This window comes from Mirounga angustirostris, unplaced genomic scaffold (assembly GCF_029215605.1).
Source record: "Mirounga angustirostris isolate CCGP_5_RB_7025 unplaced genomic scaffold, mMirAng1.0.hap1 SCAF_7, whole genome shotgun sequence".
Taxonomy (NCBI): domain Eukaryota; kingdom Metazoa; phylum Chordata; class Mammalia; order Carnivora; family Phocidae; genus Mirounga; species Mirounga angustirostris.
This window is the reverse complement of record NW_026991715.1, coordinates 54,757,825-54,778,897: the sequence shown is the minus strand read 5'-3', so window position 1 is coordinate 54,778,897 and position 21,073 is coordinate 54,757,825. Positions and strand designations below refer to the sequence as shown.

General features: G+C 43.7%; 1 protein-coding gene across 6 annotated transcripts in view; it reads left to right on the top strand.

Annotated features, from left to right (window-relative positions):
* Positions 1–21,073, top strand: part of ZNF366 (zinc finger protein 366) — a 69,202-nt gene that overhangs the window by 29,848 nt on the left and 18,281 nt on the right. For all 6 annotated transcript variants that reach the window (XM_045896295.3, XM_064596224.1, XM_064596226.1 and 3 more), the window contains one exon: positions 18,579–19,921. In XM_045896295.3, the coding sequence (XP_045752251.1) occupies positions 18,593–19,921 (1,329 nt within the window). In that variant the 5' untranslated portion in view covers positions 18,579–18,592. The remainder of the gene's footprint in view (positions 1–18,578; positions 19,922–21,073) is intronic.

The following is a 21,073-nucleotide window of genomic DNA, read 5'->3' as shown; positions in this document are numbered from 1 at the left end:
TTCCTAGTTCCTGAGCTTTGGGTTGATTTCAGGGGATTTTGGGGGGCCAATTCCTTCCCAGACTTGGGCAATCTGAATGATTCAGTGGCCAGGGTCCCCTGGGTGCAGGGGAATACTTTCAGTGGCCAGCAATGCGGTGAGGGGGTGAAGGGGCCTGCCTCACCACAGCTATGACCAGTTCCCTGACAGATGGCATTGCTGCACATCCATAGTGTGTTTCACGCTTTGCAAGTATCCTTTAGATGCTCTACCTTGTTTGGTTATGACAGTGACTATGAGAAGCAAGGAGGGTACACCAAGGTTTCCTATTCTCTTTTCTACAGACCAGAAGTAAATAGACTATCAAATGTAACTGACTTTCCAAACTTAAGTGAGTTTGTGATTGAGTTATGAAGCAAGGTGAGAGGTGTGCGGTGCACTACAAAGGGGCAGCGTGGCCTAACAGGTGTACAGGCAAGGAAAGTGGGTACATCTGGGATGAAATGCCAACTCAGCCAGTTATTTGCTCTTTGGCCTCAAGAAAGTGACTTCCCTCTGAGCTTCTATTTCTCATCTATAAAATGGAATAATGGCCTTGCAGGATTGATGTGAGGATTAAGTTATATAATGCTCCATCTCCTTCAGGTCTTTCATCGGGTTGGTGCTGTATGCTTTTGAGTGCCACTGTGAAGCTTGCATGGAAGGAGTAGTATATAAAGACCCTCTCAGGAAGGGCAGAGCATGAAGAGCCCCTGCACAGTGCCTGGCACAGAGTGGGTGTTGCAAGAACCTAACTTCTCTTCTACCATGCCAGCTTCCAAACTCCTGAGAGCTAAGATGCACTTGGAGGCTTTCCTCTGAAGAGTCCTTGTGTGGTTTATAACCCTGCTCATCTAAAAGCTCTTTTCTATCATAACATTTAGAGTGCTGCTGGCATTGAGGATTATGATTCGTCCAAAACCTCAATTATTTGACCAGTAGGCCATTGTATAAGTAGGCTTGATTAGCGTTTGCAATAGCCCATATGTAAATGTAAAAGATCTTGAAAGAGGGTTATTAAAACAAGAGTCCAGACACAGGCCTCAAGAGAGAGCTCAGTGTCATGGCTAAGAGCAGGAGTTGGCAAACTATGGCCCCCAGGCCAAATCCAGCCCACCACCTGTTTTTGTATATAAAGTTTTATTGGAACACAGCCACTCCCATTTGTTGACACCGCTACTATGGCTGCTTTAGGTACAACGACAGGGTTGAATAGTTGCAACAGAGACTGCAGGTCTCACAAAGCCAACAATATTTGCTCTTTGACCCTTTAAGTAAAAGTTTACCAATACCTGGCTAAGAGCTGCTACTTTCAGGCTATGTGACCTTAGACAAATAATTTATACTTATTGTGTCTCAAATTCCTTTTCTGTAAAGTAGGGATAGTAATAGTAGTGATTGAATGAGATAATCCAAAGCCTTGCATATGCTGAGTCCTTGGTTAATGACAGCTATTATTTTACTCATACTCTCATTGATTTATAGCAAATTCCATTGTGTAAAACTCACCCTGACCCAGGGACAAAAAAATCTGTTTGTTCAACCCCAATTTCAAAGCCCCCGGGCCCACTGCAGATATCAACAGCACCTAAAATAGTCACCTTTTCCTGCCACAATGGCTTTCTTAAGAGCAGCCATTTCAATGCCATTAGCTCAGCTTCCGGGATATTAAACACATACTCTACCTTTCCTCCACACTTAATATAGACATTTGGATTAGTGTCATTGAATATTTTCCAATAGTCTGTGTATCCTATCTGGGAGAGGGGGAATTGGATGAGGCATTTGATGGAATTAAATGTCAATAGTATCAGCTGTTTCTTTCTGAAAATACGAGCAAGATATTCTAAAAGGTGTGAACCATCAACCAATGTACAAGTGAAGATTTTGCATTTAGTCACTTATTGTTTGAAAATGAAAAGATTTTTTTTTTCAAGGACAATCAAGCTTGACAAACAGCATTAAAAGCCACTAAGGAAGCTGAAAAAACAGCAGCTCCACACTGCTTCCTAAATATAATGGGAAATGCTTTCTCAATGTAAAGAAGAAGTCTTATCCTACAGTCCAATCAGCATATGGAGGTGATTTCCAAGAGAGAAGTGAGAAAAAAAAAAAAAATCCCACAGCTCAACCTTTCACAAGTATCAGTCATGCAGGGAGAAAACTTTCTTGTACTCTCTTCCGCATTGTCAAGCTTTGCAGGTTAGAAGAGCCGAGAAGAGCCAACCCTATGAGGTACCAAATCTGCAGCCTAGCTTCTTAGCAGGTGGCTTGGCAGGGCCTTGGGAGGAGATAAAGGGGTGGGGAAGCTTCTCTAGTCTGAGACTCATATGCACTCAAATGATGCACTGGTGGTACCCCACCACCATCAGGTACAGCATGACCTGCCCAGGATGTTTCCATTTGTGGATTACCTGAACCCTAAAATGGCCATTGCATGAGTTGTGCCTCATCAACTCAGCCTTGTCATAGAGAAGAATCTTATCACCCCTATACCTCATCCCTAGTAGCCTGATTGTGTGGAAGAAAGGGAAGGATGACTGCATGTCACAGGGCTTCTTCCATCAGAATCCTTCCTCTACCACCCTAGGCCCAATCACCTTTCCCTTATTGTAGAGGTTCTGCCATTGATAGACAACAGAGTTTTATCACATGCCTCCCTGAAGTAGTTCTTAATCTTGGATGGCTGTGAGAATCACCTACAGAGCTCTTAAAATACACCAATGCTTGGTCCCCACACCCAGAGATCCTGATATAATTTAGATCTGGGGAGGGGGTCTAGGCATGGCATTGTGTTTAGTCATGGTGGTGGGTGGATACTGTACATTTAAAGGTTCCCAAGTGATTCCCATGTGCTAACCTGCTATGCACAGGGTACTCCTCTTGGTGGGTACAACTGTGAATAGAACAGGCAAGGACCTGGTCTCATGGAGCTTGTGGTCTAGTGGAGTAAGACAGAGAACAAATAAATGAACGGCAAAGATTTTTTCTGACTGCCACTGGAAAATAAAGCGTGGGGCCGTGAAAGAGCTGGAGGATGTGAGATTATGTAACTTTAGAATAGTCAGGGCATCATTACTGTAGAGTCCTACTCTGCTTCTTTGCTTATGGTAAGTTCTGTTAGTACTCAGGGCTAGTGGCAGGGCTGTGATTAGATGCCTGCTTCTTGTTCAGGACAATTAGTGTCACTGTGTCCCCTGAGCCCAGTTTCCATAGACTGATGAACCATAGGAGACCCTCACTGGACAGCCCAGATCAATCACTGTAACCAGAAGCGGACTCACAGGACATGCCTTATCCTCAGTATGCCAGCATGCCCCCTCCCTATTTCCCTTTCACCCACTATTAATTGAGTGCCCCACTCTAAAGCAATATCCTATCATCAGCATCATTACTGAACATAATTTGCTGACTTGTAATAATGATAATACTAAAAACAGATTGAACTACACTTACTATGTGCAGGCACTCTACAAGATACATTATCTCATTCAATTCACTACTAAGGTAGGGAGTATCAGCTCTGTTTCATAAATGTGGAAAACAAGACCCTGAATGGTTAAGAGACTTATAATGTGGCTTACATTTTAGACCTTTTAGGTCCCCTCCAATTCAGACAGTCTGTGATCCTACAATCTCTAGGTCATTTCCTTAACTAGGTGGCAAGCTCCCTGAGGAAAGGCACTGTGTCATATACATCTTTGCAGGAGAATCCCTTCTCTCCTTACCCCCATGTTCCTTGCCTGAGGTGAGCAATAAATGTATCAGTGCTCAGTTTGTGGAGGCAGCCTGGCAATCACTCCTGAGCCCTTGAGGCCCCAAGGAATCCTTTGAGTCCTTCAAGCCTCAGTGTTGTTGCTCATAAGCTTGGACTCTGTCCTTTCCCATCAAAACTGCCAGGAGGAGTTTTTACCAAGCAACACTGAGACTCCTCGGAGTGCCCCAAAGCAACTCACAGACACTTATAAATGGGTCCTATGGGCATTTGCCCCAAGGTCTGGCCCCAAAGAAATGATATTTCATGTTCCCCATCAGTTTTGTTTTGCTAATTAAATTTTTTTTAAAAAAGAGATTAATATACCAAATAACAAAGTCATCGCAATTTCTTAGACTAGGGATTGTTACTCCATAAGACACACTTCTGCTGATGTTTTAAGGTATTAGGAGGACATATCTTGGAAGAGACTTCCTCATTTTTTTCCAGCTGTTCTGAGGTATAATTGGCAAATAAAATTGTAAGATATTTAAACAACGTGATGACTTTCTAGACATACATTGTGAAAAGATCCCCTCCAGCTAGTTAATTAACACATCCATCACCCCACATATTTACCACCTTTTTTTTTTTTTTGGTGAGAACATTTAAGTTCTACTCTTTTAGCAAATTTCAAATATATAGTACAGTGTTATCAACTATAGTCACCATGTTTTACATGAGATCCTCAGATTTTTCATCGTATAACTGAAATTGTATACCCTTTTATCAGCCTCCGTTTCCCCCACACCCAAACCTCTGGCAACTACTTCTCTACACTGTTTCTATGAGTTCAACTTTTTTTTTTTTTTTTTTTTTAGATTCCATACATAAGTGATGCCATGCAGTATTTATCCTTCCGTGTCTGGTTTATTTCAATTATCAGAATGCCCTCAAAGTCTATTCTTATTGTCACAGATGCCAGAATTCCTTCTTTTTTTAAGGCTGAATAATATTCCATTACATACATTTTCTTGATTTATTCATCCATTGACAGACACTTGGGTTGTTTCCACCTCTTGACTATTGTGAATAATACTGCAGTAAACATGGGAATGCAGGTATCTCTTCAATAATAGTTGCATTTCCTTTGGATATATACCCAGAAGTGATATTGCTGATCATATGTAGTTCTATTTTTAATTTCTTGAGGAACCTCCATACTCTGTTCCATAATGCCTACATTTCTTAATGTAATAGATACAGAGAATATAACAAATTAGATAAGAGATAGCTTTACATGGCTTGTCGGTGTATGCACATATATGTGTGTATGTTTGAGACAAAGGGGAAGAAAGCAAGGATATTAATGTGGTGATATCTCCTTGAAGAAAAATATAGAAAATTGAGAAATTAGGGGTGACTGGGTGGCACAGTCAGTTAAAAGACCGACTCCTGATTTCTTGAACGTCCAACTCTTGGTTTCAGCTTGGGTTGTCATCTCAGGGTCGCAGGACTGAGCCCCACATGGAGCCCAGCATGGAGCCCCACATGGGGCTCAACATAGAGTCTTCTTGGGACTCTCTCTCCCTCTCCCTCTGCCCCTCCCCACCCCCATGCTCTCTCTCTAAAATAAATAAAATCTTTAAGAAAAAAAAAAGAAAATTACAGTAACCTTCATTTCTGAAGTTGGAACCCCCTCCTTGTGCTGATGTCCTTTTCATTTTTCACAATTGAAGTGTCTAAGGAAGAACACAGAACTGTCCACCATATAAGTCCAGTGATTATTTCCATTTCATAGGAGAGTAACTAAACCCCCAGAGGTTTAATCAAAGGTGGTATTTTCCCCTCTTCTCCCTCCTTTCTTTCGTTGCCTTCAGCAGAACACGAGGAATGCCACTCTCTGTGGAGAGTATTGGGCTGGTTTGGCCCACTGTGGCAGCCTAGCCCCAGCTCAGCACAGGAACCTGACAGCACATCTGTGGCCTTGCACCCAAGCTGAGTCTTTTAACTGGCCTTTGTAGTGCTTCTGAGACAGGGAGAAATGGGCTCCAAAGAGTCCTAATCTCACATTCTCTTGATGCTGAAAACCCAGATTAAGGGCCTAGGGGTTGATCTCCAATGTTAGCAAATGCTCTATCAACAATGTGTGACTTCAACATAATTCTCATAGGAACTAATAATCCACAATGATGATGTTTGCTACTGCAAATATCTCCAACTGGCAAATGATACTGAATCTGAACTGGCAATCTATAGTAACATTAACTTACTAGATGGAAATACAACCTAAATTCACATGTCCTCTGAAAGCCACAAACAAATGTGCTTTAAAAAGCAGGTACAGCAGTGCACAGTAAAAGAATCTTAACCAGGCAACAGCTCTGTATTGAGTAACTTCATGGCAATTAGTACCATGCAAGGCACAATGGGAAACAGAAGGGTATGAATCCCAGGCTGAAAGAAGCTTATGGGAAAACAAAACCTAAACATGAAAGAACCAGAGTGCAGTAAAGACCAAAAAAAAAAAAAAAAAAAAAAAAAATCTCTGTATTTAACCCAGGGCTCAGTGGGGTGATACAATAGGATTTGAAAGAAGGGAGGGGCACCTGGGTGGCTCAGATGGTTAAGTGTCTGACTCTTATTTTTGGCTCAGGTCATGATCTCAGGGTCCTGAGATAGAGTCCTGAGTGGGGCTCAGTGCTCAGTGGGGAGTCTGCTTGAGATTCTCTCTCTCCTTCTCCCTTTGCCCCTCCCCCCCTCCACTACAGGCACTCTCTCTCTCTTAAATAAATACATCTTAAAAAAAAGAGAGAGAAAGAAAGAGGAGAAAGATAACTGGGCATAAGGGTAGGGTGGAAAAGTTTCCAGGAGGAAGCCTGGAACAATGGGATGGATCAATGGAAAGAATATTCCTGGATGGCTGACCAGTCTAAACAAAAGCCAGGCGGTAGAAATCAGTTTGTTCCACATAGAGAGAATAGTGAAAGCCTGGTCTCATTGGGATTGAGAGGATTTTAGTGTGAAGGGGAACTGAGTTGGATCTGTTTTATTAAAGGACCTAAAAGTCAGGGAGAGGAGTTCACATTTGCTTTGAAAGTCGGGTAGTGAAGTTTACATTGCCCTGTGTATTAGGTAGGGATTCTGTTTAGTTGTAAGCCATAGAACTCTGAATACATTTTCTTAACAAAGTAAAGGATTTGTTTTGTCAAATAACATGAAGACCAGCACCAAGAGGGTAACCGAAGTTTCATACTGACAACTGCCCTCTTCCCCTCTACTATACTTTGTGGGAAGCATTGTCATTAACCTTGTTTCATGGTTGCAATATGACTGCTCCACCTCCAACCTCATATCCCACATTCCAGGAAAGAATTAAAAAAGGAAAAGATAAAGCAGGTGGTTTCTGTGTTGGGAATGCAAGAGCTTTCTCAAAAATCCCTAGCCCTAGCTGCTTACATCTCACTGGCCAGAACTGTGGTACTAGACAACCCTTAACTGAAGGGATGTCTGAAAAGGTTAGAACTTTGGCTGGGCACATTGCCACCATAAGCAAAATCAGGGTTCTGTTTCTAATGGCAGAAGGAAGAATGGATATGGGAGCAGCAATTAGCAAGCTCTACACTCTATGCATAGCAATATCTATACACTATTGTTGTCAGTTCCTCAAGAGAGAGCTGTCTTAGAAAAAGTGACGACTTTTTAGAAGATGAATTTGATGCTGGTATTCAGGAAGGAGGAAAAAGTTCTGGAAGAGTGGGTGGAAACTGTTGAAAGTAATGTAGGAGTGAGTGGGCACCCAGACTACAGTCCTAGCTCTGGGAATGGAAACAAAGAGAGAAGCTAATAGCCATTTCTAAGAAACAGTGAACAAGATTTTCTAGCACCCACCCAACAATGCATGGTCTTTGTGGAAGGTATTGGCAAGTTGACTTCTTGGTTCCCTCCCTCCCTCCTTCCACTCCTTCCTTATTTTTTACATAAAGTTAGTATTGAGGGTTTATGGGAGAGAACATATTAAAGGGAGAAACTGACAAAGAAAAATGCCAGAACGAGACATGTTGAGGCAATTACAAATCTTGGAGTATTATTACATGTTAACGTAATAAACACTTGAGATATGGAAAAGAGACGAGTTAGATTTGAAGTTATGGATTCTAATATGAATGTGCTCCTGCTTGGGAATGTGAGCATTGCACTCTCTAAACACAACACTTAGCAGATCATTAGAACAGATTAGAATATAAAATACATTTGTGACTAATAAGCAAGATGAATCACATCTGAAAATAAATTATGTTCCTTTTGATGACTAATCTTAAACAACAACAAAAAAGCATTGTCTATTTGTTAGAAGGGAAGTAGAAAGAAAAGGGTATAAGGAAAGAACTCCACAGACTTTTCTGGTACTTTTATCTACTAGTTAGCACTAATGAACAGAATAAGCTCATTTTACGACTAGAAAACTATTGCAATTTGAAAATGTCTCACTTAAAACTGTTAGTAAGTACCAGTCACTGTACAAGGCCGTGAAGACTCGGAGAAGTTTAGGAATTAGTCTGGACCTCAAGGGAATCACAGTGATGTGGGGAAGCAAGTTGTTGCAGCGTTCCGGGAGGAATCAGCGTGATGGGTGTGGGCACAGATTGTGGGAGCCCAGATGAAGGAGGGACTAATTCTGTCTGAGGGCTGGAGCATGCTTGTCCTTTGACATTTTATGATTGTGCAGTGGCATAAATAGGATTGGACTTTTACCCTGGAAGAAGTTTTAAGCAACTTAATTACCTGGGGGAGGACCTGATAATCCAAGGGCCTCATCCTTAGCGTCCCAAAGTTCCTTCTCACCATGGGGGAAGGAGCCAAGGAAAAACTCAGGGATGGGTAGGGTGGAGAAATTGGATTAGTCGTATTTGCAGTGTGTGATTCTGTAATTACTGTGAATCTTCACATCAGACTCATTTAATCTGAACTTCCAAGGTTGAATGTATTTTTGTCTTTAGATATACCTGGTTTTCTTAATGCAGTTCATCAAAGGTCAGCCCACTTTTCAAATCACCAAAGTCTTCCTCTGTTCTCTAGGATACATGGCTAGTGTAGACTGGGTCACTGGTTGGGGAAAAAGGTAGTTTTCCTCACTTCTCTCACATCCATGGATATTCCTTCATCTGTTTCTTGTTATTCTAATGGAAGTTTTAATGATAAAAAAAGGAAATTAAGAAATATCTTGAAAGAAAATATTTTATGTCAAAGAAATGTCATTCTGCTTCTTGATCTCTCATATCCAGCAAATCAACCTGCCAGTTCAAGAATCCTCTATTGTAGCTCCTAGAATACTTTTCCCCACATCTGTTTGTCACAGTTTCTTCTCCCAGACGGCGAGTTCCTTGAAGTTAGCACTTGGTTAATTAGACATTGTCCTCTGGCTCCCACACAGTGCAGGCACAGAGAAAGCACTTGAAGGCGTTTCCTGAATGAATGCCTTTGAGGAGGTTTCTTCAAGGCTGAGTCTTTGTGGTTGCTTATACTTACTTCCCTGGGTCGTAAAGCTGCATGCCCAAAGTCTAAACCAGGATTAACTTTGCCAGGGGCATCAAAAGACCTTGGGCAGAAAACTTGAGGAGTCCAAAGGAATGCTTCCAGAGAATTCTTCAGCACTCAAAAGGAAGGGGACCCCAAGTCTAATTCTGTCTGAACGTTTGCTGTTTGAAAGCCAATATGAATTTTACTTTTTCAGTGCAAATATTTGAGCAGCTAAGTCAGTCACAGTGTGCTAAAGTATAAGTTGAAAGGGTATACAATTAAAAGTTTCCTCTCCACCCAGGGAACTCCACACCCAAAGGGTACCTTCCCACATCTATAGATTAAGATGGCAATGGTCCATCCTGAATGGGTAACTCAACTGCTGGACTCCCAAGCCTTCCTCCACCAGCCATACAGTCTGCCTCCTCAGAGGCAACCAGTCTTATCAGATTCTTGTATTTCCTTCCAGAAACAGGCTAGGGGTACAAGAACATGAGGAAATAAATACATATAAGTATATGTATTTTCCAAGAATGCTTTTAGTGAGTAGAATCAGTAGAAAAATCAACATGAAACAGAAGATCTTAAACTTAAAAAGTGTGAGGGGAAAACTGGTATCCAGGATGAAAAGTCATCACTCATCAGAAGACAAAAATAGAGCAGGAATTTTCTCTACATAAAAATAAAAACAAAGGGTAAGGTCACAGATCCCTTTGCCCATTAGGGTGGGCAATTCCACAAAACCAATGGACATTTGCCCAGCAGATCATGGGGGAACTTGCAGTTATGGAGTGACTGAGAGAAATTGTGGTGGCCTGCCTTCCTGGGATATTGTTTGCTAGAACGTGGGCATGTTCTACTCTAGGGTGACACACCCCCTCAGAGGCTCGGTGGCATTTGATCACTGGGCATTTCCAGAGCCCTCCCACATTCACTCATATTATTTCAGTGTAACAGGACTGAATTCCACCTTTCAGGTCAAAGGAATACAGCACACACTGGCTAAGGATCCTGCACCCACATGAAGCAAAGGGGGCCATGCTTTCTGAAAAGCAAAATCCTAAGCATTGCTACACCTTAGCTAAACCACCTTCCTCACCAGAGTTGTTCTTGGCAGTTTACTGATGTGAGGTTGGTCTGGGATGGACTGGGACAGGGCATGTCAACCAGTTATTCCTTCTTTCAGGTAGGAACAGGGATCAGGGAGCAAGAGCAAGCTAAAACATGGGACTTGTTAAATCAATTTCCACACAATTATTGGATCCCAACAATAGGTAACGCACCAGACAAGTTTCTGACTTTCTAACCAGATTGTTAGAAATATAAGATACCTACCCACAGAGAAAGGTGACTAGCAACACAGGAACTTGTCAATGAGTCAAACAGACAAATGTGATAAATACCAGAGAAGTGAGGAATTTTCTTCCAGCTCTGATAGAAAGGAAAGTTTCACCTGTATGTCTCCATAAAGCCTCCAGTAGGCAAGAGTCTCTCTACCTCCTGCCCTGTACAATCTTGGGACAGTCTGGCTCACATACCCAGTGAAAGGTATCAAAGAAAGAAGGCAGCTGACTGCTCAGGTAGACTTCACGGGATAGCAGCGCCTGGTGGGGCTGCCATTATTTAGTCTGTGGGTTTGGACATTCTAGTGTTCCATTTCATAAAAGCACTCAGTTAATCACTCTTAGAGGAAATGATTCATTCACAAGAGTTATCTGTGGACCTGCATGTCAATACCAATCTATTGATTTAAAAGGGGGAAAAATATCTTTCCTAATGACCAGAATGATCCTGTCCACCGATGGTAGACATATATTTCAAAAATATTGGAGAAGTAACAGAAGATTATTTACTGAATATGCAATCATGGCCAAAAATTAGACCTTGAAGTGTAATTTAAAGCACTATCCCTGCCCCCATAACATTCATGCTGAATAGAAAACATATAAAACTAAAAACAAAAAAAGCTGGTATATCTGCCATATTTAAAGTCTCCCCTTCGGAAGAGCAATAATTAGGATCATCAAATGCTTACAACTGAGTTCCCTTCTTCATATACCATATGCATATTATTGTATTCATTCCAAAGAGAGGGTGGAGTCTGCTTGCCTTGACTGATATTTCTCAAATATCCCCAGTTACTCTTTTTATAATAATGTGGAGAGTACGATTTTGGGGTATGTTTCTTTTTATTTTTAAACTTATTTTTAATTTACATACTGTAAAATTCATTTGAGTTCTAGGAGTTTTGACAAATAGAGTTGTGTAACCACCACCACAATTAAGATACAAAACAGTTCTTCACACCCCTCTCCCAAAAATACACCCTTGAGTTATACTTTTAAGATAGGTTCCTTCCACAGACGGCTATCCTTGTTTATTATGTGTTAATTCTTACCATTCTTGCTTGCCAGAGGGTCATATTTTCTGGCATTAGCTACCCATTCTAAGGCTTACCTAACAGAATATGCTGTCATTCCCAGAGATAGACAAAATAAAGCTTTATCATATGCATGTGTATATTTGCTTAGCTAGGAGGAGGTATATCAGGCGTACTTCATCTATGAACAGAAAGCCAAAAAACAAAAAAACAAAACCCTAACATATATTCTAAGGACATTTCCCCCAAAAGAAAGTAGGAAAAAATTTTAATTCCAGTTACAGCTCCATCCACAAGAGATATATTAGCTCTGAGGGTTGGGAAAGCAAACTGCTCAGTCACATCTCCAATTCATTTCCTTCCTTTAAATGGGTCACGAGGGGAGAGATAACCCCAACACCCTAGCAGCTGTTCCGGGGCTCAAGTAATTATATTCACTCCTGCTTTCCAGAAACTTGACATAGGCATCAAGCACTTTCCTAAATGAAACCCACATCTCTTTATTTATTTTTTCCCACATCTATTTAATCTATGCAAGTTAGTAGCTGTTGCTGTTTTAATAAGACCTATTTAGTGTATATGTCAATATGAGGTAAATACGCATACTCAGCATGGACAATCTAAACAATGAAAAATTAAACTTGACTTTAACTATGTCATGTCTTGGTGATACTTAGGAACTTAAAAAAATAAATCATGTGAGTTCAATGAACTATTTTACATGTAAATAGGTCTCATCACCAATTAATATTTTCTGACCACCATGCTGTGGGCTGACAGGTTACTTTTTATAACAAAATGGGAGGAATTTGGGTTTATAAATTAAATAAGGGCCCCAGAGCCATCCAGAAGGGCCCTACCTGGGGTCTTGCTACCAGGTATCTGGTTACCTCTTCTGAGGTAGAGCACTAATTCAGGGAGTGACAAGGCAGACCATTCCTTTCTTTAGAACATATTGCCTTATCTACCAGCTGCATACAGAAACCCTTCTATGCCTGCCGACTACAGGAAGACAAGACCAAATCAGTATTTGCCAAACATATTATACACATGAAGAACTCAGCAATACAACTACGTATATATTAAGACAATTATGTTCCATCATTACAATGTTTAATTCTAAGATTCCAAGTCTCCTTTTGTTATCAAAAATTCAGAGAGAGCCAGGTGATCCAATAAAATCCCACTCTGGAGGAATGTTACAACAAAATCTTCTTGTATGAACAGAGAGAGGTTAGAAATCAGTCCATGTATCTCCCATCCTGCCTTCCTGGTATCTTACCCCCAACTCCCTACCCTTTGCTTCTCTTAGCACTGTTGCTTTTTCTTAAACGTCTCCTCAATGCCCACCTCCTCCCTGCTTCCATCTTTGTTGAGAGCAGAGCTCCAGGTAGACCACATAAAAAAGTGCCACTCTCTCAAATTAAAAGGGAAGCCACTGTCTCCAGTACCAAGATGTAATAACCTCCAGTGAAATGTGGAAATCTTCAAGGAATAAAGAATGTGAGAGAATATTCTTCCAGGAATTTCAGGATGAACAAAAATCAGTGTTATGGAGTCAAGATAAGTAGATCTGCCTCTGGCTTGCTGACTCACCATGACTCTTCTGATATTATTTACTGGAATGACCTTCAATTCAAGTGAGAACCACAAAATACCAGTAATTTTATCTGGGGAATATTTATATTTTAGTGCAGTAGGTGAATTCCTGATTAAAGGGCATTATTAGAAGAATTTTTTTTCCCCAAACTAAATGTGGTTTCATCTTAGGCCTTGCATTTCTAATTGGTCCTTATGATTCAAAAGGAGGTTTTATTCTTGTTTTTAAAATCCTTTCATTCCCCATTTCCTCATCACTAACTCTTGTGGATAATACCCATGAAAGAAGACATCTTAAGTCCCAGATTCTTCTAACACAGACCAACCCAATATTTTCCTCTTCAAATTATTTGCTTCCTGACTTACAGCCTGTTTGCTTTGGTGATTGAGTATACAAGGAAGAAAGTCAGGGACATTCTCAGAGAGTAGCAATGAAAATCTATGATTATTCTAAACCTCCACCCTTACCTCACAGTACAAAAGGTGGACTGCTACTACCTTTCCAAACATCTCTTTTGGGTGGAAGAGTGCAGGGTGACTACTTAGTCTTGGTTTATGTTTCACATTCTTGATCCAGCACCCCCCTCCCCCCCTTTTTAAAAGTAGGCTCCATGCAGGGCTTGAACTCACGACCCTGAGATCAAGGCCTGAGCTGAGATTAAGAGGCCAATGCTTGACCAACTGGGCCACCCAGGTGCCCCCAAGGGTCTGTCTTTTTACTCACTATTGCCTGTTGGCCTTTTCAGGCATCTGTTGTCTGACTGGGTTGCAGAACCTTATGGCACTTTGAGGATGGCTCCCTGGAATTAGTTTCCATATACTTTGCATCCTGGAAATAGCCAGGATGTAGGCCTTACCCTGATTTGAGGATCAGTTCACAGACTGTAGCCCTTGGAAACTGAGGGTAAGCAATAACACACACAAGGTGTATATTTCAAGTTCTTCCCACAGTAACTACCTGAGAGTTTATGAGTGTGCTCATGCTCTGATTAGGGATGTCTCAAAAAGTCATCTGCAGTCTAAATAAAGTAAGATAAAATTATACAGTTAAAAGTTCCATGTGGAGACTTTAAAAACAAGAGTTTTTCATTCCTTCTCTCATCCCACAGCAGTTTATTGAGCACCTACTTGGTGTCAAGCACCGTGCTGGGCACTGGAAATGCAGTGGTGAACAAAACAGACCCAGTCCCTGCCCTCACAGTCTAGCAGGAATTGCAAGAGTCAGTTTGTCACTGTTGGCTCAATACTGTCCTAAGTATCTGAGACTTGGGGTTTGACAAACAGGTCCTCCTATCTCTGGGAAGGTGACCTCTGATATTAGGCTGGGGGCAATCCTTCAGCTTCCCACAGACTGGCTGAAATAGCTTACAAGACCACCCGATCCCTTTGGTCCCCACTCACGAAAGCCATCTGTTACTAATGTAGGCCCAGAGCCATCTCCGTAATAGGAAAGACAGCCAAGGAGAAGGGATGGGGGAGTATTCTCAAACCAGAAGGTTGCTCTTCACACTGAATGAATACACATGTCCTGTCCTCATCCACCGGCCTCTTTTAGTGTGGTTCATATCCACTGCTGCGACAAGACCGACTCAGGGTAAATGAGTCAAGTCTATGTTTTAACCTGCAAAGCAGAGGCTGACCAAGAACTTCCACTTGGAAAAGAGAGATGCTGTCAGTCAGCATCCATCTACTGATCACAACAGCAATCCTCCCCTCTTGTCCACTCACGAGCACCACGCTGTCCAGTGCTTAACACACTTTCACATACACCCTCTATTTTAAGTTTCCAGCAACCCAGTGGGGATATCCCAACCTCCATGGCCAAGGACACCAAGCCCCAAAATTAACTTGATCAGTTTCTCACAGCTGCTAACACAAAGAATTCAAATCCAGATCCTCAGCCTCCAAAGCAAGTCTCCAAACTACCCCATAGGTGGCTACTTTACAATTCCAGTTCTTCTTTTTTGCATATTGCCTTGCTCATCCTGGTGGGGTACAGTCTTATGACATGCTAGTTTTCTGGGAGAAGCCACGGGTTACTGGCCAGGGAAGGGCTTGCAGTTCCCTGATCCTCTGCCCTTGGCCAAGAAGATTATTGTGGCTCTCAGATCTCTTCTTGCCGCCTAAATGGGAATCCCTATCCGCCATGGATGCCTGTGGACCTATTTTTAGAAATAGAGGGGAGCCTGTGGGTGGCACACATTGAGGTTTTCTAGGGGTTAATATTTTTGTAGAGGCCACTCAGAGTTTTAAGTTGACTGATTTCAAGATAAATTACCTCCTGGGGAAAACATCCTTTCCCTGTTCTTCCCTTTAGCATTCCCCATCCCAAAATGAATTTGCTTTTTATTTTTTTCTTTTACCCTTTAGGGCTTCTCCTTAGCACCCTCTGCTCAGAAGACAGGGATATTAATAACCAGCAGCAGCTACAGCTAATTTCTCTCTCAAGAGGGCCGAGAGGAAGCAGATCCAGTTCTCCTTGACCTCTGTAGGGACTGGTAGTGTCCCTTAAAATCTTTATGCAGAGGGGACTGCTGTTTTAAAGTTCTGGAAAAATGTCCGTGGATGGATCTCAATGCCTTTTTAATGCTCCTGAATTAATGATTTTATTCTAGAATAGGCACACTACTATTTTAGGGGTGGGGTGTGTATACACACAAGTCAGAAACTGGGGAAAATTTTAATCATATTAAAATAGGGAGGAAATTAAAATGTACATATGGAAAATCTCTGTACTTGGGGGACACAATTCTGCTGTTGATGTTTAAAAACACATCATCTCTGTTCAACAATGTTTCTTTGCCTTACTAGGTTGATGGTGATAAAATTAAAATGTAAACACTGAAAATATGCTTTTGAAATTAGTATTGTATTAAAAATGTCACTAATACAGTAAAGTGACTCAATTAGTCGACTATGTCACAACTAAAAACAAATATATTAAACAAAGGCAATAATGTGTATATACCAAAACACCTTTTGTTTCAAAATTAGTGATAACATTCATTTCCATGTAAGTAGTTTTCTAGTGTAAGATATAACACATGGTATAAAGACACCAGACATCAATAGCCATGCATTTTCTAATACCTTCTTAACAATAAAATACACAAAAAACTCAATACATTCTGGTCCATGCTCTGATATGTCTCTCTGTTATCTTTTTCTCTCCCTCCCAACTTTTTTTTTTTTTTTTTTTTTTACTAATTCTCCAATCAAGCTCTCGAATAGGAAATAGGAATCACTGCCTCTTTAAACCAGATCAGAATAAGACAGACAGAACCAGTGTGTACTTGGATGGGCTCTCCCATCGTCTGCCATAGTCACATGTAGCCTGGAGTAGTTGTCTCCAGTCTGAGTAGCCTTTTTGCAAATAGAATCTTCTCTCCACCAAGGGTATACAACCAACCATGGCCAAAATGAAATCCAGAGAAAGGAGCTGCCATTTTTCACCTTTATTTCAATAGGACACATTAACCTTGTCTGGAAGCCAATTATTTTTATAGAAGCAACAAACTCTCAGATCAGGGTCCCCCACACCCTCTATAACTGCATGTGAATTCAGGGAGCAGGAGCTGCTGGAGTGCAAGGCGAGACCTAGTAAACATGGAAAACCATCCAAGAGCCTCTTCCCTCTCCATCCTTACCCTGGTGTCGTCAACAGCAGAGCAGGATTCCCCGACCTCATAAACCTAGATATTCATTCTCCAGCTGCTCTCTTCATCTCCTACAGGTGCCTGGTCCTTGAGTCTGCAGTGGTAGGAGACCTAGCATTTGGTAACAATTTTAGGAAGCAGCAGAAGAAAGATGGGATCCAGGGCTGAGGTTTCCTTCTGCTAAACAAGCAAGCTCTTGCTCTTAATTACTAAGCCCCAAACCCATGGAAAGAAGACAAACCAGGACTGTCTTCCCACCACATAAATACAAAGATTAATAGACATTTTTTCATTTTCTGATGATTTTATGTAACAGTTTTAAGTAACGCCCAAATATTCATATAATAAAGGACATATTTTTTCTCTCAGTTGGATCCTCTGTGTATGGAATTGGTAATCCAATATAAAAAAACCCATTTTGTTTTAACTGTGCTGCAGTTTTCAAACCTCTCATGAAGACACATGTGCAGTTTTGGGAATATCCAGGTCCTTGCAAATCTACATTTTCTTCATCAAGGACTGAAGAAAATCACTAGAAGCTGTTGGCCCTCTCACCCCTGGGACCTTCACCCTACATTGCTCAGCATGTAGCCAATCTCACAGGGTCAGGGCCTTAAGTATCCCATCCAAGCTCAGAGGATTTGGGTACAAAGGGCCCTCACTGTAAACGTGGAGTCAGCCACTTGGTTCTTTCTACCACTATCCACATGAGGAGTGTAGAAAAATGGCAAGGAGACATGTGAAAGGAAGCAGAGTCCTTGGTTTAGACTCCAGCCCACAGGCTCTCCCACACATACCTGATGTAGTCACCAGGATGCGGTAACTGGCTCAGCAAGGAAATGTCATGCACCTCAGGAGTCACTGAAAGCCAAGCTTTACCCCGACACCTGTGTGAAGGAGGAGACGCAAGCGCAGTTTTAGAGATTCCCAGTCTTGGAAATTTTCACCCGAGGTTGCTCCAGGTGGAAGATGAAAATGCATAAGTTGCCAAGATGACTTTGTGACATTGGCTCAGGCTTTTCTTAATCACGTTGACCTCATCCACTTGATATATCCCAGCAGCACACCTTGCTCAGAGTGGGTAACTCAGAAAATCTGAGATCCCAGTTAACCAGTTAAATCTCTTCACCTGTGTGGACTTGAGTACTCTCATCCTCCAGCAGCAAAGGTCCCCAAGACAGGGAGGGGCACGGGAAATTGGTTCCTTCAGAACAGAAACAACCCCAAAGACAAATGTAAGTCACCATTAGCAGATGACAATTCCATCTCAGGCTGAAAACCCACATCAGAATGCATCCCCGTTCTGACTCCTGCACTGAGCATGTCACTTCATCTGTCTGGGCCTTGTTACCCTCTTTTTTTTTTTTTTTTTTTTGTAGCCTCATCTTAAGTGGGCACAATGGCTAGTTGAGTTCTCAGGTTTCTTCCCAGTCCAGTGCACTCCCAAGCGCCCCCCACCAACCCCCAGCTACGATTCTGTGGCTGTGGATTTACACTGGACCTCAAGGGTCCCACTCCAGGAGGCCAGGGCTTTCCACTTTAGTAACGGGTTTGTAAGGGGAAAAAATGTGATACTCAAACGCCCTAGGATAACTGAGGGTCAGTATTAAACAAGCATCACTCTTCATAAATTAGTACTGATATCTAGCCAGAACCCTTCAGGGAAAAAAAGGGACTCTTTTTTAAACAGTAAGTTTCTTTCTCTTTAAAGGAAAATTGCCAAGGATGCAGAAGGAAATGAAGATGATCAAAGATGAGGATGTGCATTTCAATTTGGGTGTGAAGAGAGCCCCCTCCTTTCCCCACTGCCTGCAGCCAGTGGTTTCCCGAGGGAAAGCTCCCCAAAGACACCCCTTCCCAGAAGCTCTCCGGGGGCCTTTTTCCCAATTTCGGTATGAACCTCCTCCGGGACACCTAGATGGATTCCCGGGGGTCTTTGAAGGAGGAGGGTCTCGGAAACGGAAGAGCATGCCCACCAAGATGCCCTACAACCACCCTGCAGAAGAAGCCCCTCTCGTCCTCCATGAGGAGAGCAAAAACCACGGCCCTCCGAACCTCTCTCTGCTCTTCCCGCAGCCCCCGCGCCCCAAGTATGACTCGCAAATGATCGACCTGTGCAATGTGGGCTTCCAGTTCTACCGCACCCTGGAACACTTAGGGGGCAGGCCCGTCAAGCAGGAGCCCGTGAAGCCCAGCGCCGTATGGCCCCAGCCGACCTCCGCTCCGTTCCTGCCCACGCCCTACCCCTACTACCCCAAGGTGCCGCCTGGCCTCATGTTCCCCTTCTTCATGCCCTCGGCCTCCCCCTTCCCCTTCAGCCGGCACACCTTCCTGCCCAAGCAGCCCCCGGAAGCGCTGCTGCCGCGCAAAGCCGAGCCTCAGGAGAGCGAGGAGACCAAGCAGAAGGTGGAGAGGGTGGACGTGAACGTGCGCATCGACGACAGTTACTACGTGGACGTGGGCGGGGCGCAGAAGCGCTGGCAGTGCCCCACCTGCGAGAAGTCCTACACCTCCAAGTACAACCTGGTCACCCACATCCTGGGCCACAGCGGGATCAAGCCGCACGCGTGCACCCGCTGCGGGAAGCTCTTCAAGCAGCTCAGCCACCTGCACACCCACATGCTGACCCACCAGGGCACGCGGCCCCACAAGTGCCAGGTGTGCCACAAGGCCTTCACGCAGACCAGCCACCTGAAGCGCCACATGATGCAGCACAGCGAAGTGAAGCCGCACAACTGCCGCGTGTGCGGCCGCGGCTTCGCCTACCCCAGCGAGCTCAAGGCCCACGAGGCCAAGCACGCCAGCGGGCGCGAGAACATCTGTGTGGAGTGCGGCCTCGACTTCCCCACTTTGGCCCAGCTGAAGAGGCACCTCACCACGCACCGGGGGCCCATCCAGTACAGCTGCTCCGAGTGCGACAAGACCTTCCAGTACCCGAGCCAGCTGCAGAACCACATGATGAAGCACAAGGACATCCGGCCCTACATCTGCTCCGAGTGCGGCATGGAGTTCGTGCAGCCCCACCACCTCAAGCAGCATTCCCTCACGCACAAGGTACGGCGGCGGGGGCGGGCCGGCGGGTGGGGGTGGGGGTGGGGGCGGGGGCGGTGCTTGGGGAGCAGGCGCAGAGCCCTGGAGGGGAGGGGCCAGGAGCCCTCCGCCGCCCCCCGCCTGGGACGGGAGGGGCTGTGCAACCCTGCGCAAGGGGCTGCTTCCCTGAGTGCTCACCTCCCTCCTCGCCTTGACATGGCAGACGCTGAGGAGACCAGCAAGCACGTCCTTTGCCCTCCAGCCTTCTAGAGTCTAAGATGGGCCTCGAAGTAAATAATGTGGCCAGTTCGGAAAAGAGGGTGAGGAAGGCCGAAGGAAACAGCAGGTCCTTGTGCTGTTGCTTCTTAGCCTCCTACAACCGCTAAAATTCGGTTTCTGGAAACATCATCCAGGGCACTAGCATGAGTGTGGCCTTAGGCCTCATTTACCCAAGACCAGCTCTGTGCCTGGGATATACTAATCAGAGCCTTCTTCTAGAGACTTGTCTTGGTCCTTTGCTGGCGAAGCCGTGGCTCCGTTTTGGGTCGTTTTCTCGCTTAGCTCTGAGAACTGCTTCATATGCACATGGCTCTGGGTCCAGCAAGGCCTGCGCTTCCGGTAGTAGAGCCCCCGCCTTGTTGGGTGCAGTGCCATGTGGTTTGTTTTGGGAGGAGTGAGAGAGTATCCTTCTGTTTGCTTTGGTTTTATCTTCCCTGGGAATTACAGGCCCGAGGGTCTAATTTCAGCCTAGCTTGCAACCAGAGCACTGGAGTCCTGCAGGATGAACTAAGGCAAGGCCCCAGTCATGTCCCTGAAATCTTACCCAGCTAAGCTGACTTGGGTCTGCTTTGAGCTTCTGGGAGGGGAGCTCTGCCCCACTGACCTCTCCCCTCACACTTTTGACCTCAAGTGGTTTTCTTGGCGGGAGAGACTTCTAGTAAGCCAGAGTTTCTAAAACCCACTCTTTAATTCAGAAACGTCAGTGGAGGACTTTGCCCAGCCAAGAAAACATCTCTACTCTGCTATAATGGGTTTCATTTGATAGGTTAGGACACAACAGGGGCATTTTTTGGCTCTGCAGCAGAGACGAAATGTGTGGCTGCCCTGTTGGCAGTGTACCTGTAGATTCTACAGCTCCTGCCCTGCAAAAGGCACCGTAGATTCCATCCAGAGAGG